Source organism: Canariomyces notabilis (assembly GCF_033297395.1).
Source record: "Canariomyces notabilis strain CBS 508.74 unplaced genomic scaffold N656scaffold_4, whole genome shotgun sequence".
NCBI classification, from domain to species: Eukaryota; Fungi; Ascomycota; class Sordariomycetes; order Sordariales; family Chaetomiaceae; genus Canariomyces; species Canariomyces notabilis.
Window position 1 is genome coordinate 187639 of NW_027041826.1, and position 22760 is coordinate 210398.

Below are 22760 nucleotides of genomic sequence, written 5' to 3' on the forward strand. Positions count from 1 at the left end.
GTGGTGTGACTTGGGAAATGAACGTTCAACGAGAACTTGAGATACAAAGTGAATTGAACGTCAACCTGAAAGACGAAATCACCTGGGAACAAAGCACAGTACGAATATAGCGTTGTCCAGCACAAGCTCTGACTTGACCAGGTACAGATGCAGTACCAAGTCCAAAACGAGCTGTGTGCACCATTGTATGTGCTGTAGGTACATTCTACTAGACAGTATTCATACAGTATGCGATATGCGCGCGGCATATGCGCAAGAAACTTCAGGTTCCATGCCCGACACCGTGACGCGCCGCTCCATGAAACACCAACTTTCAGCTGTCGTCTATTGGAGAATCGCTCAATCGGCGATACCCGCCTCAACACAGACGCTTTTGACAAACATAAAACAATACCTTCCATTTGAATCCTCACACATTGGAAAGATTCACCTTGATTTTCAGTATCCGAATTTGCCCATACTCGCACCGCGAACGACAATACCCCATCCAAGCTCCATTGAGCCATTGCCACCATGGTAGCCAGTGGCAGTAGCAATGGCAAAGTCGCCGCTGATTTTGAAAAGATTATCAACGAGGGTATGTACGCGCCGCGCGCCACAGGTGTGTAGGCGCCGCTGACATGCCAAATCCATCGCCAGCCCGCGACCGCAAGAAGAACGAAGCGCTCGCTGCCAAGATCTTCAGCAAAGACCGCCGCGCAAGCACTCCGGTAGCCAAGTCCGCATCGTCTGCCTCCGGGACCCTCGCGAGCCGTGCCGGTGTGCAAAAGGTTCGATGTCGCGGCCCTCCAGCACACCCCTCCTCTCCCTCCGAGTCTCTTGCTGACTGTTCCTCGCAAACCAGCACCGCGCTGCATCCTCCAGCCGCCCGCGCCACAGCACAGGCAATGTCGACGGCGAGTGGACACACGACCTGCACGATGTGCAACCGCCGCGGGGTCCTAAGGCGATGAGCGGTAGCGGTGCCGGTTCCCTCGCAGCCCGCATCACCGACCCGAAAGCCCCTCCGACGGGACCGGCGAGCCATCGGAAGCAGCGACGTGCCGCCCAGGTCGCGCAGGCCCTGATAAAGTCGGAGCTGCGAGGGCAAAAACCTGGCGGCGGGCAGCAGCAGCAGCAGAATGGGCAGCCGTTTGCTGGCAATGGTAGCGCACCAACGACGACAACGGCGACATCGTTCAACAAGGGCATTACAATCCGAGGCCTCGCCGGCCCCTTCGTGGTGATGGCGCAGAATTTTGCCCCGGGCACGACGGCGGCCGACATCGAGAGCGCCATGACCCCCGTCGGCGGCATCATCATCAGCTGCCGGCTGCTTAAACAACACCCGATTGTCATCGCTGAGATAGTCTTTGAGAGCAAGCAGGGCGCTGACAACGTCATTGCCACTTTCAACAACCAAACCGTACGTCCCTTCCCCTCGCATCTCTCTTTTCAATCACCCCCGCGCACCAATACTAAACCTGTGATATGCAAACAGGCCGACGGCCGCGTCCTCAGTGTCTACGCCAAACCAGGAAACACCCCAACCCCTCTTCGCCCTTCGGCGGATGACCCCATGGTAGTGGACGGCTCATGGGGCTTTGAGGACCCCATAGAGACAACGACGACAGAGTACCGCCCCGTGCCGCCTGTATCGGCTGCCGCCGCGGCGCCAAGCGGACTCTATAGCGACAACATTGTCAAGAAAAATCGCTGGGGTCGCGGCTTCAATCGGAGCGGGCGCTTCGGGCTGGGCGGGATATGAGAGACCAGATGTCCGGTCCAGCTCCGCCTCCTTACACACAGGGCGCACGCCCGAAAACACACCACTTTCGCTCCTGCATATGTCATCTCCCTATCATATACACTGGTATTCAGTGCTGCCTCTTTGCTTCCGCCCAGCTCGATGACATGGGTAGTGAAAGAATGGGTTCCATATTGATGTTGAGCAAGGCGTATTTTGGCGTTTCAGGATCCAGATGGAGATCATAGGTCGGTCGAGCGGACAGGCAGGCGGGCGGGCAAGGTAGATAGGGATGAAAGAAGGGACAGAAAACAAACGGCTAATACCGTGAACACCGGACCTGATGGAAGAAAGGAATCCGATAACTAATCTGACACGCCGGGCTTTTCATGGGCACTCCCATGTACTTGTACACTATATGCATGCTGTGAGGGCTCCAGTTGCTTAACCAGAGCACTTAGTTACTCACAATGACAATGACAAAAACAAAGATACCACCACAGAGCCAAGAGACCAAGAACAGACAACGAGGCATTGCAGAATAGAGCGGATGCAAGAACCCTCTCATGTCTCAATTTTCGCATGTTTTCTTTCATGACGTGATCATCTTCCCACCGCCCGTGAATACTACCTGAAGCAACCTACCTATCTTACCTATGCAAGACCCAAGATCAGAATACCACCAACTAGCTCTCTCCCTCTCCCTCTTTCTCTCTCTAATAACGCTATGTCCCCAAGCCAAGCGCTTCCTTCTTCACATTCACCAACATGCGAATCCAATTTCATGTCATGTTCAAAAAAAAACACTTAGCCTACCCTACCCCGACCGATCCCTTCCATCCATTCGTTCATCACAGTCAGAGAATAGAAAACAAAGAGTAGGTGGGAGGAACATTGATAGAGGCGGTGTGGAAGTGTTGGTTGAATGGATGGCTGGATAGGTAGGTAGGTAGGGTAGAGTGCAGTCAAAAGCAGAATCTGCAAACTTGTTCAAGGGGAAAGAGAGAGGAAAAATGAAAAAGAAAGGAAAAGATTCCCCTTCCCTCGTGTCTAGCATATATGCCCTATCATCTTTGTGTCTGTCCGGCCGCCTGTCAGTACATCTGTGCGCAAGGTGCGTCACAGCCCCCCTCAACCCCCAATCTGCAGCCAACCTCCTTGAATTCGTACATACACCAACATGCGGCAGTCTGAACCCTCAAGCGTTCAAGGTGCTGAGCAGCACACAATGCAAGCCTTGAGTATTGAGCAAGCCGCTCCTTTCCCATGATAGGAATAACACCGGCTACCCGCTCGGCTTCTCGATTCGGGGAGCCTGGCTAGGTTGGGTAGGAGACGGCTATCTCTTTCCTTGCTTGCTTAGGCATCCATTCATGCATCGGAATGATGTTGTTAGATTATCGAACTGGCCCGCAACTGTACTGTCGCAATCTTGAAGCATCCATCTCTCGGCGTGTGTGCGTGAATGAGTCTTGTATTGTATGCGCGCAAACCTCCATGTACAAAGCAAAGCACAGACGACGGGTAAGAAGCGATGATGACGATGACGACGATGCTGCATGGTGTAACTAGTAGCGAGTTCGAAAGTGCCGAATTGCAACGCATGAGGAACATAATAAGAGGTGAGTGAATCTCCTCTCCATCTCCTTTATCCAACCAGCGGCTCTCTTGCCTTGGTGTCTCAATGCCACTGTGACTGGCCGCTGCTCATGAATCCTTCTTCCAGCGTCCGCTCCTCCAGGTTTCGGATAAAGTCGCGGTTACCACGCCCAGTTTGCTGCGCTCGGCTCCCTCTCCTTACAGCCCTCCCCGGAGTCTGGTGGTCCATGTTGGCCATACCCTCAGGAGGTGGCGGGTAATAGGCAGGACTAGGCTGAAGCCGAATGGGCTGTGTGGGGTCGAGGTGGCTGGCGACCCTCTGGATCGCGGGTGGGATTCCGCTTTGTTGCTGCTCCATTGTTGAAGCACGCGGCCTTGCTCGTCCTTGCTGCGAGTACATGTTGGATTGCGGAATACCTGCCGTGTAATTGGCGGGCGGCATCTGGACTTGGCCTGGTGACATGCCCATCTGGCCATATCCGCTCGGCTGGCCGGAGTATGGGGGCGGGGCGCCTGAGTGTGCGCCGGGTGAGTACAAGCTGTTGTTTGCATACATGGATTGCGGTTGCGTGTGGCCCTGTTGCTGGTATTGACCGGGGACCATGGAGCCATAGGCCCCTTGGCCCGCAGCGTTTGCCTGTGCCTGTGCCTGGGCCTGGGCTTGTGCTTGCGCAGCTTGCGCTCGTTGTTTGCTCAATGCTTCAGCCTGCAACTGCTGCTGAGTACCGGGTGCTGGGGACCGGTTTAGCGAGCTCGACTTGAGGTTCATCGGCGGTACAAATTGTCCCGTAAACTTTTGTTGCGTGATGAAAGGATGCAGCTTCGCCTGTTGCGGCGACCATCTTTCGAGCGGATTGATAGTCAGCAGACCCCTGACGAAGTCGATGAATGCGATGCGGTTGTTCATCTCTGATTCAGGCGTCAGCTAATCTCGACAAGATACAGGCATACCATGTAAACTCACCTCTGTCAATCTCCGACTGCTTCATGTTTTTCCGGGGCATCGGGTACGACTTGATGATCTCCGGTAATGTGTTGGCCTGAAAGTACTTCTTGCTCGGCTGCTCTTTCGTGCCGCGCTCTCTCGAGTACTGCTCCATACTCTTCAGGACGTAGGTCCGTCTTCCAAACTCATCTTGCCTCCTTTCGAAGAAGTCTCCAGCTTGCTTGCCCATCTCAATCATCCAATTCGGGGGGTTGCCGAGCATTTCGACAATTCTTGCAACCTGGTTGTACTCGGAAGAACCGGGGAATAAGGGGAGACCCAGGAACAGCTCGACCACGATGCAGCCCAGCGACCACATGTCGATGGCAGAGGAGTATGGCAAGCCGAGTAACACTTCGGGCGACCGGTAGAATCTGGATTGGATGTACGTATATACAGTCTGCCGCTCGTCGCATGCGGACCCGAAGTCGATGATCTTGATTATCGGGCTTTCGAGGTTCTTGAGAAGGATGTTTTCGGGTTTCAGATCGCAGTGGATCAGCCTTGCCTTGTTCAACAGGGCCAAGCCGTTGAGCAGCTGTTGGGCAAACACGCGGACCAGGGTTGTGCTTAGACCCCGGAACTGGTTCTGTTTGATCAGCTCATAGAGATTCACACTCAGCAGCTCAAAGACCAAGCATAGGTGTTGTCTGTGAATGAAGGTGTCCTTAAGCCGCAGGAGATGATGGTCGTCATTTTTGTCCAATTTGCTATTGAGCTGCAAACCAAGGCGTTAGCGCTGGGGGAGGTCCGAAAGGCGGGAATGCAGAGCAGAGCAGAGCAGCTTACCAGATCCAAAACGGACACTTCCATCATACTCTGATTGAAGTAGGCTGTGCGGTTTTTGATCACCTTGACCGCAACCACCTCCTGCGTTTTGAGGTTTTGGCACTTGACGACCTGGCCGAATGTTCCCTGGCCGAGGACGTCAAGGATCAAATAGCGGTTCCTGGGCGAAGCAGTTAGCCACGGACTCTGCCAGCTGCATAACGCTGGAAGATGCATACTTGTGACCAGCCTCCTCGGAGCCAAGAATATCGTTAACGTAGAGGATGTAGTCGCTATCTTCGTTATCGTAGCCGTCATTCTTGACTCCCTTGCTCGGCTTCGTCAGGACTCGGCGAGGGTTGCGTGACGACTCGTACTTAAAACCAGGGTTGCAGATACGGTAGGTAGCGGGGAGATGAACCGTGAGCGCTTGAAGCGGCTGCAGAAGAGGGTTAGCGAGCCTGGCAGCAAGCCAGTCAGTTGGAATTGGTTTACTCACGCTGATGAAGCCACCTTCGGGATTAGCTCGTCGGAAGGCAGGCTGATCGTTGACCTTGGGTCTCAAATCTGTCGGGGCTCGAATCCTCTTGAATTCTGGCACAGGGCCTTTGTCATTCAACGGCACGCTGTTCGATTGCGGCGGAACCCGCTTCGGGGACTTTGGGTCAGCATATGACGAGTCCATGGGGGTCATGGTCGAGGGCGAGTAGCTGTCCTGTCCCGACTGGTAGGAATTGATCGGTGGCAGTTGGGGAGCTCCTTGTCGGGGCGCATAGTAAGAGCTCTGCGCCGTGTACTCGGACGGCCGAGTGGGCGACTGTCGTTGCGCGGGCTGTTGCGAAAACTGCGAGGCGGACTTGGGCCCGTATGGAGATGTTGGAGAAAGCACTTCCATGGGTGAGTATCGCTGCGCTGCGGCAGAGGTCTCTTGCTGGAGATTTGCGGCTCTGCCACCCGAGAGATGGTGTTGATGAAGGGGCCTCATGGGATAAGTGGCGGTCGAGTTCATGCCGGCATAGGAATCGTGGGCGTCATGCATTTGGACGTCGCCATTTCCATCGCGTAGTTGAGGGCTCGTAATGGGCGACGTCGCCGACGATGGGTTCAACCCGCCCTGGTACTGTTCGTATTTGTACCCAGCGGGGGGTTGCGCCGGGCCCTGGGCGCTGGTGTTGTAGTCTCGCGGGGTCATTTGGCTGCTACCATTGTATCGTCTCTGGCCGACGGCATTGGCAGCGTCGCTGTACGCCTGCCATTGCTCCATGACTGTTGGAACCGGACGACGGCGTTTCGCGGGGGTTTGCGTGGTGGTGCTGCTGCGTGCTGCGTTGTATGTTTCGCGGCAGGCCAGCCAAGGTGGGCAGTTGGGGCCCTAGGTTGCTTTGGTGAAGTGTTTGGGCTTCCACTCAAGTTATCCGTAATGTGGAGGGGCGGGTGGACAACCGCAGTTATTAGCGGGTCAACCAGCGACTCAGCCAAGATCTTCGGTCTTTGGGATGGAGCCCGTCCAGAGCGACCTGACGACAGTTCTAGAGGTGGCAGGGACGCTCGAGCGGACGCGTTTGGCAGCAGTTGCAACCAGGCTTTGCAGCGACCCGCACGGCAGCTAGATGCACAAGCAAGAGTGTCGAGTCGGGCAAAAGAGAACCGCAGCGCCTAGGCGAGGGGAGCTCCCTCTGGCCGAGTAGAAAAAGAGCAATGCGCCACAGGCTTGTTGTTTTTATTCAGGACTTCATTGTGGTATCCATCTAGGCATGCGAACCCTCGAACACTACCCGTGTCAGTTAGCAGGCCCGATGATGATCTCAGTGATGAGGTAAGTTATGAACTGAGAAGATCCCCGAAGATCAAGTTCCTGGGCTGCTGGGCCCTGCCACCTGGAGCCCAAACGAACACTCCACAGCTGTCCGGATCTGCTGGTGTGCTTGCGACAGCTGAATACTTGGCCCCGCTTTTCTCTTGTCGCCCTTGGCCGACCCTGACTGGGCATACACAGTACAGAACAGTGTAATATGGACAGTACAATGCCGGCCTCACTCAACCATTGAACTTGAAGTTCACACATGAGCAACAATTTCCGTCGTTCTTCGACTCTCCAGTACTCATTGTGGTAACAAAGAAGTGGAATTTACTTGCACAGTCCTCCAAAACAGAAACTAGTCTTGGATAGTTGAAGGCCAAGGCCTGCAAGCTTGATATGCAATCTAGAGCCGTTAAAGAGGGCGACCTGGGAGGCGCCTCCCTTCTGTTTGGCCTGTTTATGCTGGTACTGGTACTTGTGGATCTGAGTGAAGCATTTCCACGACCAATATTTGTCACCATGCGGCCTTGCTACATGTGCGCCCATATCTCTGAACTCGGAGTCAGTAACAAGTTCTAATAAGGGGCCCATCTTCGGTTTTCTCGAGGGTTCTGCTTAGCACCTGGCTTGTCATCACGTGTGAACCACGTGAATTGAACCCATCAATCGGCCCAGCACCGCCACTGCAACCAAGTCGCCATCTTCTTGATAATCGTGATGGGCTGCTCCGTGTTGTGGCAGCCGGTGGAATACTCAAGAACTGGCCATAAGCTGTTGGCTTTTCGTACTATTAACTGCTAACCAGTCGCGTTTGTCTGTATCGTTGGTTCGACACGGCCACGGTCTGCGTTGCTTGTGTCTGGCATCAAGAGTTGCGGCCAATTGCCTCGCTTGGAGAACAACATCAGCTTCTCGCAAAGTCACGCCACACAGCTTCATTCAGGTCGGCTCCAACGACCGTTTGTGATGTTGCAAGTAACACATGTCACGGGAAGACGAGGCAGCAGACAAAAAGAAAATCGGGACAATAGGCCACAATCTCTTTTCCAATCTTCCCTGTCCCAAAACCAGCACGGGAGACAGGAACACCCATTTTACAGCCCACCTTAATCTTCACCCGTGGCAACAGTGTTTCCTTTCCCTCACCGCTTTCCGTTCCTGAAGAATAGTAGAACGACTCGGGCAATGCCCCATTCCCGTCTGGCCCGACCAAAAGACCGCGGAAAGGCTCGTGTGTCTGAGCATCCGACTGACTGATTCGAGAGCGACAAAGCAAACAGGCTCCTTGACTCCGCCCTTAGCATTTGCGAGAGGGTGGGAAATAATTCCAGACACGCCTTTTACCCTCAAGACCAAAGTGTAGTGGAAGGACTCCCAGTGACCCACTCAGCGAAGAATGACTCTTTAGCCCATAAATCAGAAACTCGTCAAGTCGTCGAGAAAAGGGAGGCCGGCTAACGAAACAAGAATTTCTACAGTGCTTCACGTGGTATCCAGCGCGGCGAGAGAAAGCTAAAAAGGAAGAAAAGCGAAATCCAAAATCAGGAGACATTTTTGAGCAGAGATAGAGACGTGCAGCTGCAGGACCCAAACGGGAAGTTAGATCATGCTGGTGGGAATCACTAGCAAGCGAAGAGAAGAGGAGAGACAGTTCATGAGGAAACGTAATACATCAAATCAAAGAAACACAGCAAGCAAGCACCCAATCTCCCAAGCAGTTTCCTCGAAAATCAACTTGAATAAACTGTCCGAAGGTTCCTCAGACCATAAAGGGACGACGTTACGACGTGGATGAATCTGAAAGGTCCCATCCCGGTAAGCTGAGAGAGAAAAGTAAACGACGCAAACTTCAGATGGCCCGCCAGTGCATGAAATAATATGCGAGACCATGGGCAACCCTAGGATGCCGCTGGCGCAAAAACGCGGGGCCCCAGTCTTTCAACACGCCTAGCCCTGGTATCCAGAGAAGCCGTTGTTGAAATTGCCTCCAGGAGGGGGCTGGTTCCACTGTGCATTGGACTGCTGGCCACGGCCGTAGCCGCCTGCACTCGGGGGTCCAGGACTGTATCCCATCGGCTGGGCGCCGTAGCCCGCCGGCGACTGAGCCTGAGGGCCGGCGTAACCACCCTGCTGGCCCGGACCATAAGAGCCTGAGCTAACGTCAGCAACCGGATTCATGAGAGATCGACTCTGAGCGTACGCACCGCCATACTGGTTGAAATACGTAGAGGGAGTACCGGGATAGCCAGGCGTCTGCGCGCTTTGAGGGCTATACTGCTGGTTGGGGTCAAACTGCTGATGATGATGATTCGGCGTCTTGTCCTTGCCCCACTATTATATGTTAGAAATGCGGCGCCAACAACGACTAGGTAAGGGGGAATGCGTACGCTGCACTTCAGCGGGCGGCCATTGACATTGTAGCCGTTCAGTTGGCAGATGGCCATGGCAGCGTTCTCGTGGGTATCCATCTTGATGAAAGCAAATCCACGGTCGGCCTGGAAGCGAGACTCAACCACGAAACCAAAATTCTGGAACAGAGGAACAAGGTCGTTCTGGGTCGTGTACGGGGTCAAATTGCCCACGTAGCAGGTGGTCTGCCAGCCCGGAGTCTGGTTGACAATCATGTCATAGCTGTGGACGCCATGGGTCGGGAAATGATGGTGGCCATATGGAGTGGTGGGCGTCATTCCCATCTGCTGCATGGCCTGCTGCTGAGCGATGGACGGCTGGCCCTTCTGGTTCGCCCAATTGCAGCGAATGGCACGGGACCCAAGCCACTCGCCATCCATGGAGCTCAGAGCCTTCTCGGCATCAGGGCGCTCGCGGAAAGCCACGAACCCATAACCGCGGGAGCGTCCGGTCTTCATATCCCACATGACACGAGCTTCGGATACAGATCCAAAGGCAGAAAATGCCTGAAGAAGGACCTCGTCATTGACCTCGTTGGAGAGATCGCCGACGAAGATGTGGAAATGGTTCGAGGTGTCTTCTTTGTTCGAGTTGTTGGACTGATATGCCCAGTTCACGCGGATTTCCTGCCAGAAGTCGTCAAAATTACTTGATGCATATATGAGGGGGATAAGACAACCATACCGACTGATGAACGCGACGGCCGTTCAAGGTCTGCATAGCGCGCTCGGCAGCGCCGGGGTCGTCGTACTCGACGAAGCCGTAGTTGTAGCCCTTGGCCTAAAGCGTCCAGACGTGTCAGCGACAGGGCCCCATGACAGGTAGAAGAATGTCAAAAGCCAAGCGAGTGGTTCCTCAACAAACGAAGCGATGTAATAGTGAGAGGGGAAAATCATGGGGTCACTTACGTTCTTGTCAGGAATGATCTTGACATTCTGAACATGGCCAGTGGTCTCGAAAATTTGGCGCAGGACATCCTCAGTGACGCGGGGATCCAATCCTCCAACATACAGAGCGCGCTTGTTCGGCTCGGGGGCAGCGCGACGCGCGAAGGGGCCGCCGCTGCTAGGAGACATGATGCCACTCTTGTCGCCGCCACCCATGGGGGAGGTGATCGCAGTCGGGATGGGATTGGTGTTTTGCGGGATGTGAAGCGGCGGGGGAGGAATATGGGCGGGGTTCGAAGGAGCGTTCTGGCCGTTCTCGTAACCGGGAGCTCCAGCGTTGGGCTGCGGCGGAGGAGGCAGCTGACCCGAGGTCGTGGGAGGACCGTTATCAGCCATCTTGGAGAAATTTGAGCCGAATGTCGGGAGCAATGAGTGAAGAGTGAAAGATCGCGAACGACAAATGGAAGAGTGCTATTTGACAGTTAGAACCACACTGAAGAGACTGTCTCCTTCAATGGCAAGGTCCTAACGACGCAGCGCTTCCTTTCCACAAGAAGAAAGGAGGGGAGAAGAAGAAGAAGCGAGAGGCTCTTCTGGCTCGCGATTTCTTCTTTATTATTTCTTTCCTTGGAACGTGGGCCCCTCGTCGAGCAGTAATGCAGTGCAGTCGGGAAGTGCAATAGATAGGCTGCACCTGCTGCGGACTGCGGAGTGCGAACCGTGAACTGCGAATGGCGAATCGTGTAGTGCCACCCGGGAATCAAAGCTTCGAACCAGCGGCTGCGATTGAGAGAGCCGCTCTGGATGCGCCGAGACAAGAGGGCTAGTTGAAGCTAGCTCAGAGCCGCTCGCCAGAAGCCAACCGTCGCCGGGGACGACCGAAGGAGACGAAGGTCAACGGAAGACAGAAACACGACGTGCCAGGAGAAGCACGGCGTCGTAAGCTTGAGATTCGACTGCGCGACGAAGAAGAACGTGGGCGTCGAGAACAGTTTTCAAACAGGATAAAGATGGCGACGATGATGATAAGGGAAGAAAAAGGACAAAGTGTGGGAAAGACAAACACCGTAAGAGTGGAAAGAGCCGGCCGTCAAAGTAGAAGCCCCCCGGGATATCACAACAGCGTCAGCGGATCCGGTAGGATACTCGCCAGGACTTCCTCGATAGTGAGACGAGGTGAGGGGGGAAAAAATTCTAGGAGGGAGAGAGCTGCAGGCGTGACGAGAGGGGGAGGATTTTGATGCTTGCCATTGTCATTGGCACTGGCAGCGAGGCATCACTGCTTGACGGGATTGAAAGGGTCTCAGCTGAACGGGCCTTAGAGTGGCCATAGCGCATCAAACCAGGCTGCCCCTCTCCCCGCTCTCACCAACTGGGATCAAGTGAGATGGAGAGATGCTCGTTCTGGTCTGCTGGTGGTGTCCCGCTGCAGTCGACCCCTTGTTTGTACAGCTCAAGGGACCACGATCAAAGAACTACAGGATGGTGCATATCAATGTCGCTTCACTGTGCCCATCGTGCATAACAAGCTGACTGAGGAGTCTTGGATAGGCTTCCATTGGTCCTGCGAACACTAGGTACACTTCTCGTCCTCTGAAGGCCAGGGACCAGGGAGCTAGCGCAACTTATCAATGTCCCTTCTTGTTACATATGGATGTCGGGTGCTTGATGTTTGTCGACTGACCATAGTGTAGAACCTACCGTTGGAGTTCCAGGTTGGCACCCGACGGCATGTCAGATTGGGTGCCCCACTGGACTCTAGCTGGCTACAGTACACTACCATCGGTATTGGCTACCAGCAGCTGAGAATCGGTTGAGCCAACTTACAGCCAGAGTATTCCCCAGTCCAGTGCACTGAGATTGCTACTTACTGAGGTGGCCTAGCATAGGTTCCATGTTGTCGAGCGAGAGGAGCATCATGGATGCTGTCGTCTGATGGCGTGAATGCCACTGCGGGCGCAATTGCGGGGCACTCAGCAGGCGATCTCGGCTCTGGTAAGCGCTGCTTATGTATGGTGGAGTTTTTACTCGCAATTGCTACAATTGGCTGACCCACAAACAGCTGGCCAACAGAAGCAAGGCCTAAGAAGCGCATCAAAGCGCACTTCCAAGTACGGAGATACAATACACCACATGGGCACACTACGGAGTACCTGCCCTCTATCAGTGTCTCAACAAGTTCAACCCTCAAACTCCCCAAAACTTTAATCCATGTAAACGTTCATCTCTCTCATCACCCACTTCATCTCTTCCGTGGAGCGATCTTACAGCTTTTGTTTTATGTGCTTCTGCGAACCAGGCCTTCAAGCCGCCGTGATCGAGCGATCAGAGTAGCCTTGTCCCGTCGTCAAATTCCACGTTTAGGTCGCTGGTGTTTCGATCTTTAGTCTGCAACGCCACAGTCCATTTTTGGCTTCTTCAGCATGGCGGCTCGCCAGCCTGCCGGGTTCAAGCCGGTCGAAATGCTGCAGCAAATCCTTACCGATGTTGTAGGTCGTTTGCCATCCGCACCAATTCAGGCGTGACGTGCTGACTAGTCGCCGCTCAGGTGGTCACGACCGGCAAGGCCTTCAAGGCTGCCAGACAGGACGGCAATGGGTCACTTGCCGAGGCCGCTGTGGCAATGGAGACACGGATTCCTGCCTCCATTGAGAAGTTCAATTGGACCTTGGATGAGCTAGAAATCGACATTGTAAGCCTCTTTTGCCGTTCAGTATCTGGAACCCGGACTAACTCCCCGAAGATTCGCGCCAAGGCGGTCTACCTGCGAGATCTCAACCAGTGCCGGGCGAATCGCAAGCCAGCCCAGCAAGACCAGCAGCCGGTTGCGCCCCCGGCGCCCATGGCCGTTGACTTGACGTCACCGAGAATGGAGGCAAAGGGACCGCCTACTGGGCTGTCAGGGCCCCCTCGACCGGGGAAACCGGCCAACAAGCCGGTTGCTCCGTTCCCGAATATGGGGTTTGATAGCTCTTCGCCCGAGCTAAAGCATATCCCCAGTCCGAAGCCGGTTCCGAAACCGGTTCCGAAACCTAAGGAAGTGAAGAACCACGCCCCTCCGGCCGTGCCAACTGCCGGTGCCGCGACCACAACCGTCCGGCCCGCGAGCGCACCGCCAAAGAAGGAAACCAAGATCTCCCCGCCCCAGGGCGCAAAGCCTGGCACTGGCTCCGCGTCAGTAGGCCAGAGCCCTCTACCTGCTCACATGCAGATCAAGGCATCGTCCGTCCCGGCGCCAAATTTGCCTCCGTCTGGACCGACACCGACCAACGCTCCTCCGGTCTCTACCACCAGCGGGCACGAGAATATATTTACAGACATGACGTTCTCCCTAGCGCCGCCACCTCAAACAACAACGCAGGGCCAAAAGGAACCGGCGGCCCCGCTGCCGCCGCCACAAGCGCAGCGGAAGCAACCACAGCAGCAGCAGCAGCAGCGGCCCCCGCAGGTGATTGATCTTACGGATCTCGGTCCTGGACCCGGCGCGGCAGCAGACTCGACAACCGCGAGCGCTGCCAAGGCAGGGCAACCGACTGGCGCTAAGCCTGGACCAGGCCCAGGACCAGGAAAAGGGACTGCGAGCGGCGGGGGAGACAACAACGGTCCCGCAGCAGATGCGGCGGAAACGAACCAAAACCCCGGCCAAGGCCCAGGAGGGGGCGGCGGGGACAAGAAAGTGGTTGACATTGATGCCGAGATCAACGGGCTCTTTGATCTGGGCCCCGGGGGAATGGACGGTGGGGACGACTTTGACTACGACCCCGGCGCAGATCATGGCGACAACAGCAATTTCAATGACATGTACTTTGGCGCGGGCAACAGCAGCGGCGGTGGTGGCGAGTTTGACGACCATTACTTCAATCTTAATGGGTGATGATAACGTGGATGGGAAATGGTGGCTATTCTGAGTTTGGGAACTTGGGTCCGGAGTTTTTGGGGATACACTTACTAGGTATGTACGCAGATACCACTTGGCTGGCGTCTCTTTAGCGGTTTCTATCTGGGTTGGAATCCAAAATAATCATTAAGGTCTAATGCTGCAAGGCTCGATATCCAAACACTAGCCAAATAGCAGCCCCCGTATATCATTTACAAATGGTGAAAAAAAAGGGGATATCATCAAACCAAACAACACTAAACAAAAGAGTAGTAAACCACCTAAGGATGTTGCGTCATCTGCCACATCGCTCCTAGCCTCTTAGGGAACCCCGGATTCCTCCAGCCCTTCCACTCATAGTCCATCAGACCCCACGTCTCGTCGTGGTCCACAACCCCCTGCCGGACGTAGTAGCTACCCTGGATGGCCCAGACGGCCCACTCGGCGTCGTTGTTCTGCATGTACGACACAAGGCACTCCAGATAGCGATTGTCCTGCTCATTGAGGCCGTCGAACTCGCCGCCCTGCATTCCCACCCCAAACTCGCTCAGGATGAGGGGGCCCGTGTAGGGTTTCCCTTGCTCGAGCACGAAGCCGTCCATCAGGCCGTACTGCGTCTTGACAATGTCGCAGTTCTTGAAGGCGTCCGGAAAGGTCACGGTAAAGCTGTAGGCGTGCATCTCCCAGACGTGTTTCCCCGGCCAGCCGGAGGTATCGAGCATCTGTCCAGTGCGGATGTGGAGCAAGTCCGTGGCGCTCTGCGGGCCGCCGACGATGACCAGCACGTCCGGGTGCGTCTGGTGGACTAGATCGCCGGCCTGCTTCATGTACTTGTACCAGTCGGCACGGCCGTTGAGGTCCTGCAGCAAGAAGGCGCGCAGCTCGTTGCGCAGCGACAGCGCCACCACGCCCGGGTGCGACTGGGCCCACGCGGCCACGGCCTGCAGGCCGGCCAGCCAGTCCTGCGTCTTGAAGAAGCGGCTGTTCCAGGGGTTGTACCCAAACGCCTCGTCCCACCACCCGTTGCCGTCCGTCAGGTCGCAGCACCACGACGCGCGCGACACGTGGTTGTCCATGATGGTCATGATGCCGCGCGCCCAGAGCTTGTCGACGGTGGCCGCGAACACGTCGCCCGTCGTGGCGTTGGCGATCCACGGGTTCCTGTCCACCACGCGGTTGAACATGTCCGCCATCCTGTCCAGGGGCACGCCGGCGTTCGACGCGGCGTTGGTGAAGGACTCCGAGACGGGCCTGGCCGGGTCCAGGGCGTAGTCGGTGCTGTACGTCAGGCGCACGCAGTTGAACCCTTGCTGGTCGATCCAGTCGACGATGTAGTCCATGGATTGGCGGTGCAAGCCCTCGGGGATGTTGGCTTCCATGTGGCCTGCCCAGTTCACGCAGCGAAGCTTGACACGCTGGTTGTTGTTGTCCAGGATCCAGCGGCTCGACGACTTGAGCGGGAGGGCCGGCGGTACAGCCGCTCGGGTTAGGGGTATTGTTATTAGGAGACCGACAACGGCCAGGAGCCGGTTGAATCCGGCCATGATAGCTGTAGAATGCAAAACCCTGGTCCAGCAGTAGTGGCGATTGCTCCACGACAAGAGCGATGGGCTATGACGGATTCTCCGGAAACTGATTAGGTAGGGAAGGGGAGGTAGCGAAAGTATAGATAATAGGTAATAAGTAATTAAAAAACACTTCTTGCGAACCTAATCCAAGAAGACGGCGTAGGGAACGGTATGGGCGCGAAGACACCCCAACACAATCGAGCGAGCGAAGCCAACGGCAGCAGAGTTGCTCCTAGGTCAGGTAGGTCTTATAGGAGGGTCCATAGCTCCTCTCTTGAGTTGAGGGTCACATACACCGCTGGGTTGCCCATCACGCGCGGTTGCCCATCACGCGCGGTTGCCCATCACGCGCGGAATCGGCGATGGAGATCTCTGCCATGGCAAGATCATTGGCCACCCCCTTTCACGATAGTTGCGCACTTGGCTGGGTAGCACTGGCCAAACAGATCATCACGTCCTCAAAAGTTGGCTCTCCCTGAACCCGCCACACCGAAGGGGGTTGCATTTCCCCTATTGTCGATACTGCTCGACCGAGGAACAGGGATTGCGCTCATGGCCCGCGACGTGACGTTACTGGAGAAGCGCACAAGGGGGAATTTGCCTTGGTACTAGGAAAAAGATACATTTTATACATTTTAAGGTTAGACCGGCGACCGACCCCATGACCCAGCGTTGTGATTGGAGGTTGTCCGAATTTGGGTTAATGAGGGACAAGAGCGAATTGGTCGAATGGAGAGAATGGGTAGGATGCGGGCCGGTAGTTCTTGATCTGGGGAAACAAACCCCTGGTTCTTTTCCTTGTTGGATCCTGGCCTCGATTCGTTTTCTGTGGTTGAAGAGACGTCCAGTCGGGTTTGATCGAAGAAAAAGGAGATCGCCACCGCTCATGCAGCTATGCAAGCTATCAAGGAGGAAGGTGGTCTCCTACGGACTCGCCCACCCTCTGTTACCTACCTTACCCTCCATCGACACCTTCCAATACCTACTCCGAAGTGCCACAGGATGAGAAAATGGGATGTAACTTGGGCGCAGCAGGCATGGTCATTTTTACAGGGTGTCGTATTGTGCATACCGTTACCAAAGGTCGAGACGGCGAGAACCATTGCAGCTTTCAGGTTCCAACTTGATTTTTATAAAGAGTGCCTCTGCGCCGCCAAGATCCGAGACCTCAGTCTCTGGAGTCTCGTGGGCCTGCGCCACCGACCTCAGAAGAATCAACACCTGACAAAACTCGACTGAACCACCGGCTGACTGCTGCAGTTCACTATGACCGTCTCACTCGACCAACGTGAGTGATCATGAATGTGAACTCATACACGGCCGAGAGCATCTGGCCTCTCATCCTACTACGATGGTATGGAGGCTGTGTGCATTTCTGCTACTCACTGACAAGCACAGCGTAGAACTTCCCCTTTTGTGCTCGTCATCTTCGATTAGTCACTAGTAACTAAGTATGGGTTAATGGAGTCCATCGTGAATTGACAGGAAGAGAACAATAAAAGAAAGCAAGGAAATGCCTGAGAAGTCAACTTCCGCCAGTTAGCCAACGCTTGCGCTAATGCAGTTATGCCGACGTAAAGGAAAGTGCTTCCAACGCAGAATTGGTATAGTAGGTACAGGCCAATTCATCATATATCGTCAGTCGTCAAAGATGAACAGAAGAGAAAGCTCGCGCTGCAAGCGCATGTGGACTGCACCAGGCCATCCTGGGCATGTACAACAGCTAGATTGGCGATATTTCACGGAGGAAAGGAAGGAAATGGCGTGGCTGACTAGGCAGCCGAAGGTCGAGACTCGACAGCACCCCCTGCCTTGGCCTCGAGTTCGCGGCGTTTCGCTAGGAGGCTCTTGAAGGCACCCAGACATTGCACCAGAGTCTCCTCGTCGCGGGTGCAGAATCGGTAGCTCTTCTCGTCGGTTATGATCTGCAGGCAGTGCTTCTTGGTCCGGCTGACGGGGTCGATATCGACGACATTGACGATCGAAGACATGTAAAGAACAAACAGGACCGACGATTCGGTCTCGTCTTTGTAGAGAATGAGGTTCCTTGGACGTAGAGCAGCCCACGACTTCTTCCACTGCCGCACCCCTCCTTTGCTGCGCTGGAACCACATCCAGCCTTGCCAAATGACTCGGTCCGGATCACTGTCAAGCTGTACACCACTGAGCTGGTTGGAGTTCAGCACTCCTAATGCCGGCCGGTTCGGCCCGGATGAGGTCGGGGGAGACTGCACCGCCAGGCTTTCAAAGGATGCGCCTGGTATCCGCTGCATGTCCGAGTCTGAAAAGTCGGAGTGGCTCGCTAGCTCCGCCCCGGAGAGCCCCGACGAGTCTAGCTGCGAAGGCCGCCGGACATAGGACTTTCCAAAGCTGCGAATTGGAGCTTCAAGGGGCTCCGGAGAGCTCGACGGGAGGCGGTCCAACGGCGACGCCACGCGGTTGGGTCCGCTATCTTGGACCTTGTCGGCCTGGAAGAAGGTGGGCTGTCGAACCATGGGGCTTGCCAGGAACATCTCCTCCTCCTCCTCTTCTATCCTGGCGTCCCGCCTGATGCGCTCGACCCACTCTTGGGCGTCTTGCAGCGTTGGAGCTTGGAAGTGATAATTCTTTGACGGCGAAAAGAGGCCAAACACATTAAGCCGTTTGCCCTTGGGATCCTTCAAGAGGGTTACGGCAGTTAAATCTGATAGGTAGATCTTGTGGCGGAGCTTCTCCTCTTTGTCCGATTTGTATAGAGACAGCGTGTTGGGTCGCAGCACCAGGTATATGGTCCTCCACGTCTGTGCGGCTCGTTGTTAGGTACGCATTGTGCATCGGCGCGGAAGCGCGGACGAGGGCCCTACCTTGGTTTTTTGAGTCCGTTTCTGCACGTAACCGCTCTTGATGACGCGGTCAAACTCGAAGCTACCATTTTGGTTCACGGGAGAGTACGTGTCAATAGCAAGACGATTCCTTGAATTGGCAGCTTTAGAAGCTCTCGCATCCACCGGATTGGCTTGCGAGGCGGAGGGCCCTAAGGACAGCGCCGCCAGTTGCGTCTGAACCTCTGCCATGGTGGTGTGCGCATGCAGAATGAATTCGATCCTTGACCAGGCTGTTCGTTGTAGAAATAGGAAATGGCGCGTGAATCAGGGTGTCGATGTGTCGGTCGGTCAAGAAGTGGAAGGGAAATAAATGAAGCGAGGGACACCTTCGAGTTAGGTATGACAAGATTGGTGACTGTTGGTCAGATGGTTTTGATCAAGTCCGAACGGCGAGATGTTGAAACGCGGAGACGATGCCAGAATTGGAGGCTAGCCAGCGGCAACGAAAAGCTAAACTCCTTCAGCGAAGGACATCTCCAAAGATGGAATCTGACACGTGCACTAGGTAATGTAGTGCAGACCAAGAGAAGCTCGAAACTGAGAATGTGTGTGGCCCGGCTCAATCCTGACCCAAAGTTCGTGCACCCAGGATTGCTTCAAGAGGGCGGGTGCCCCACGCACAGTCGTACACACGATCAGTGACGATCTGGCTATGCTCGCGCCTCCAGTTTTGATGTTGTGAAACAGAAGACCGTTGAGCGGTTGGTAACAAGCACCAAATATCCGTATCCGGGGCCAGGGTAACAGGCAGCGCAGCGCAGCGCCGCAGCCTCTAATGTATCGTTACGTGTCGGCGCGCCTGAAGACCAATGAAGTTGGGATGGACCGAGTCTATCGTTAGTTGCCTTGCTGTGGCGCATCCGGGTAGCCTTGAGAGAATAGGATAAAGCTCGCCATTTGATGGCGTCCAAGACAGCTCGGGACCGTTCTTCATGCGATGGGGTTTGCCAGGCGCTGTGTGGCCGACATCGCGAAAAGAAACTAGTTGATGGAAAAGACGGGCCTGTTTCAGGATGGAGTGTCGAGGCCCAGACAGCGAGTGCCGGGAAGTTCTCCACTGACAAGTGCTTGTCGCTTGTCAAACAGCCGCCAGCGGGGAAGGAACCGATGCTTCTGTGGGTGGCAGGGTGCAAGTCTCACTCTGCTACGCAGGTACGTACAGTACAGTACCTAGCCGAGCTAGCTTAAAAGTCACAGTCAAAAAATAGAGTCACACTTTTTTTGGCGGGTTTTGCGGGGATTTGTATGGGGTGAAAGATGAGTCGCCAAAACCCCCTACATATACCATTTCCTCCAGAAAAATATCTATTCAAATCTGAGTATACTGAGTTGGAACTATAGTAAAAGGACCTCTATACAATTTTTCTTTGATTTTTTTGGAGCTCAGTGAAGCTATCTAACGTGTGTGTGAACATGGTAGGTTTTGGTGTGGGTTTGGCGAGTGTGACCCAACTTTTTGACCGTCTTTATCTTATCGGTCCCGTCCTCGCAGTCTTGGGGAGCATTGAGTCGTTGAGGTGACAGCTTTGACTCGACATTCTGATCCATTCCACAACACTATATAGTATCCGTACATAATAGGCCATCACAAAAAGACACCCAGTCGCAGGTTGGAATGTTTCAACACGAATACGCTACATGAATCGTAAGCAGCCTTGCCAGCAGATTCATCAAAGAAATCTTTTTCCCCGCGGTTCCTGGTTATGGATTCCCCATTTCCCCCACTCTCGGGATGACCCTCGTCTACATCACCCTCTGCGCATCTGATAATACCGTATAATCTCGAGAAATCCGGAAGCCGCTACTGCTTCGGCTAAGCCATGCGACGCACCTTCAACCAACTTCGACCCATCTTCTTCAACCTTATTCTAGCCACTTGAAGCCACAACGTAGTGTTGACCATGACCTTCCACTTACAAATGCATCGCCGTTTTGCAATCGGACAGTTCTATACCTGGTGGGTTGACAGGGAGAAGATTGCAAATTCCACACGAAGATGGCACGCAGGACAGATAAACAATTTGGCTGTGGCTCAGTCTTCCTTGGCATCCTAACTGTAAGGTTTGAACACTCTGCAAGCTGGTTGACTTGGATTGGTGGCCTGGATTAGCCCACGCAGTAGCGGCTTCCGGATTTCTCGAGATTATACGGTACGTGCAGTGTAAGTTAGTGCACATCCCGATGGTCTGATATCTCGACTCAATTCTTCCTCTTCTCGTTCTTACATTGTCTCGGCATCGTGTTCGTCCCCACATCTCCAAGGTATGCTTCCTTTGAACTTTTACGTTCTCAAGTCCCAGAATCGTCACGCATGTCCTGTACAATACCTTGTCTATGTTGGTTGAATAGCAATCTGATCTTCAATCTCCTCAATATCCCCATTCGCTGCTGCAAAAATGCTTATGGGAATCCCCCCGACTCCATTCTCGGCGAAGAGTCAGACGATCGAAAGTGGAAAGTCGCAACGTTGAGTAATTGGCTCAACCCCCAGTCATCTGCATCTCGCCCACCGGTAGGATCCACCTCTTGTGTATGTGCACTACCTAAGGGAATCCATCACACTGTTTGCATGTTGCAAGCGCTGGGGAAAGCGCCGGGCCTTGCCTCACGGAGGTACCTAAGGTATATAATTCTCATGGTGTCTCCCAGAGTTCAACATGATGGCTCCAAGTCATCCGATCACAGGACTCGCTGCTGGAGCCTGCTTCATCCCTCTCGCCCCAAGTCGGCAACCACGACAGGCTCAGCCAAACAATCTATCAACTCGATTGCCTACTCAACCGGAGCGCAACTAGCACATCTCGACCATGGTGCACCCAGAAAGCGCCAAGTTGGCTGAGAAAGTACTGTCTGAACTCGGCAGCACGGAGTATGCGTGCTCGTCCCTGGAGCCGCTAGCCGGAGGAACGGTCAACTTCATATTCAAGGGCATCCTGCGTACTCCTCTTCCTGACGGAACCCAAGAGCTTGCTATCAAGCACGGGGAGAGCTACATCGCGGCGAACCCGAATTTCAACCTTCCCCTAGCTCGCTGTGTATGCCTTGCTCCGGCCGAAATTGGTACACCCTGCTAGCCTCCATTTCTGACTGAAAGATTTGGGATAGGATGCCGAAGAGGAATGCCTGAAGGCGCTGCGTGGATTATCCCCAACGCCGGGACCCTTCACTGTTCGAGTCCCCAAACTTTATCATTACAACAAGGAGACCAACACTCAAGTTCTCGAATATCTCGCCGACGCAGTGAGCCTGAAAGAATATGCACTCAAACACTTTCAGTCTCAGGACGCGTCCAGAAAGCCACTGTGCCATGAGATTGGCCGGAGTTTGGGCGCCTGGCTACGTGGCTTCCACGACTGGGTGACGCTGCCGGAGCAGGCTGGGCTTCACGAGCTGATGAGGTCGAATCAGCAAATGCAGCAACTTAAGCACATCGTCAACTACTCGTTCCTGGTGCAGACTGTGGCCGACTTTCCGTCCATTCTCGCAGATGCAAAGGTTGTGTTTGAGCAAGTTGAAACAATGTCAGCCAAGGAACTGGAACGACCAGATCTGCAAGTCATCCACGGTGATTTCTGGACGGGCAAGTGAGTGTCCCCGTGGGGATGTGAACACGGCGCAACCTAAGCTAACGTTTGGAACAGTACGCTCTTGCCAGACAGAGCCCTGCAAAACGGGGCAGAAGTGCCCATCTTTATCGTAGACTGGGAGTCGTGCCAGCTCGGCCTGCGCCCGTTGGACATGGGCCAAATGATCGCCGAGCTCTATCAACTCGTACTGTACAAAGGTATGGACGAGGGAATGTGGCTGATCGAGGGCTTGACGGCGGGCTACGGTGACATGGACGATGACTTCGCCTTTCGGGCCGCACTCCACGTCGGCACGCACATGATTTGTTTTGGCAGCCGAGTGCCCGGCTGGGGGTCTGACGAGCAAGTGCGCGAGGTCGTCCGTACCGGTAAGGAATTGATTCTGCGTGCCTGGCATAAAGACCGCAAGTGGTTTGAAGCAGCCGACCTGGCGTGCCTATTTAGCAGGCCGTGATTTTCGCTGTCACTGAACGCCGGCTAGGGGCTGTGTTTGGGGGGCGCGTCGATCGTCGCATCCAAAACGTCGGCTCTCTACTCTATTGGGTATGCCGGACGGTCTGCGCGGCAACCTTGAAACATATAGAGACAGTTTGCTAAGAGTGCCATGAAAGTCCAGCACATCTTTGCTGTCCTCGTCTCCCTGAAACTGTGGAACGGCACAGCGAGCGAGGATGCAAGCCGTCTCTGCA

General features: G+C 54.6%; 7 protein-coding genes across 7 annotated transcripts; 3 read left to right on the forward strand and 4 right to left on the reverse strand.

The window, feature by feature from the left end:
* Positions 1-513: 513 nt before the first annotated feature.
* N656DRAFT_696787 (uncharacterized protein) lies at positions 514-1717 on the forward strand (the record flags this gene model as incomplete). The annotated part of the gene is made up of 4 exons (XM_064810696.1): positions 514-577; positions 640-770; positions 845-1405; positions 1481-1717. Coding segments are annotated over 4 exons (993 nt in total), but the record flags the coding sequence as incomplete, so codon positions are not given.
* Positions 1718-3407: 1690 nt separating this feature from the next.
* N656DRAFT_787570 (kinase-like protein) lies at positions 3408-6342 on the reverse strand (the record flags this gene model as incomplete). Its single annotated transcript, XM_064816617.1, has 5 exons — positions 3408-4234; positions 4290-5028; positions 5100-5259; positions 5318-5517; positions 5578-6342. 5 exons carry the CDS (start codon positions 6340-6342, stop codon positions 3408-3410), a joined length of 2691 nt encoding a protein of 896 aa, XP_064672569.1.
* A 2484-nt stretch (positions 6343-8826) lies between these two features.
* N656DRAFT_795701 (uncharacterized protein) lies at positions 8827-10571 on the reverse strand (the record flags this gene model as incomplete). The annotated part of the gene is made up of 5 exons (XM_064817448.1): positions 8827-9029; positions 9084-9210; positions 9267-9914; positions 9973-10068; positions 10197-10571. The coding sequence occupies 5 exons, from the start codon at positions 10569-10571 to the stop codon at positions 8827-8829; spliced, it is 1449 nt and encodes a 482-aa protein (XP_064672570.1).
* Positions 10572-12474: 1903 nt separating this feature from the next.
* N656DRAFT_476569 (uncharacterized protein) lies at positions 12475-14191 on the forward strand. The gene is made up of 3 exons (XM_064809781.1): positions 12475-12664; positions 12724-12867; positions 12919-14191. Exons 1-3 carry the CDS (start codon positions 12599-12601, stop codon positions 14047-14049), a joined length of 1341 nt encoding a protein of 446 aa, XP_064672571.1. The 5' UTR covers positions 12475-12598; the 3' UTR covers positions 14050-14191.
* Positions 14192-14333: 142 nt separating this feature from the next.
* N656DRAFT_704381 (glycoside hydrolase family 5 protein) lies at positions 14334-15596 on the reverse strand (the record flags this gene model as incomplete). The annotated part of the gene is made up of 1 exon (XM_064811172.1): positions 14334-15596. The coding sequence occupies one exon, from the start codon at positions 15594-15596 to the stop codon at positions 14334-14336; it is 1263 nt and encodes a 420-aa protein (XP_064672572.1).
* A 1796-nt stretch (positions 15597-17392) lies between these two features.
* On the reverse strand, positions 17393-18673 carry N656DRAFT_703959 (PH-domain-containing protein; the record flags this gene model as incomplete). The annotated part of the gene is made up of 2 exons (XM_064811135.1): positions 17393-18400; positions 18464-18673. The coding sequence occupies 2 exons, from the start codon at positions 18671-18673 to the stop codon at positions 17393-17395; spliced, it is 1218 nt and encodes a 405-aa protein (XP_064672573.1).
* Positions 18674-21291: 2618 nt separating this feature from the next.
* Positions 21292-22525, forward strand: N656DRAFT_703665 (uncharacterized protein; the record flags this gene model as incomplete). The annotated part of the gene is made up of 3 exons (XM_064811111.1): positions 21292-21519; positions 21590-22068; positions 22126-22525. 3 exons carry the CDS (start codon positions 21292-21294, stop codon positions 22523-22525), a joined length of 1107 nt encoding a protein of 368 aa, XP_064672574.1.
* Between the last annotated feature and the right edge of the window lie 235 nt (positions 22526-22760).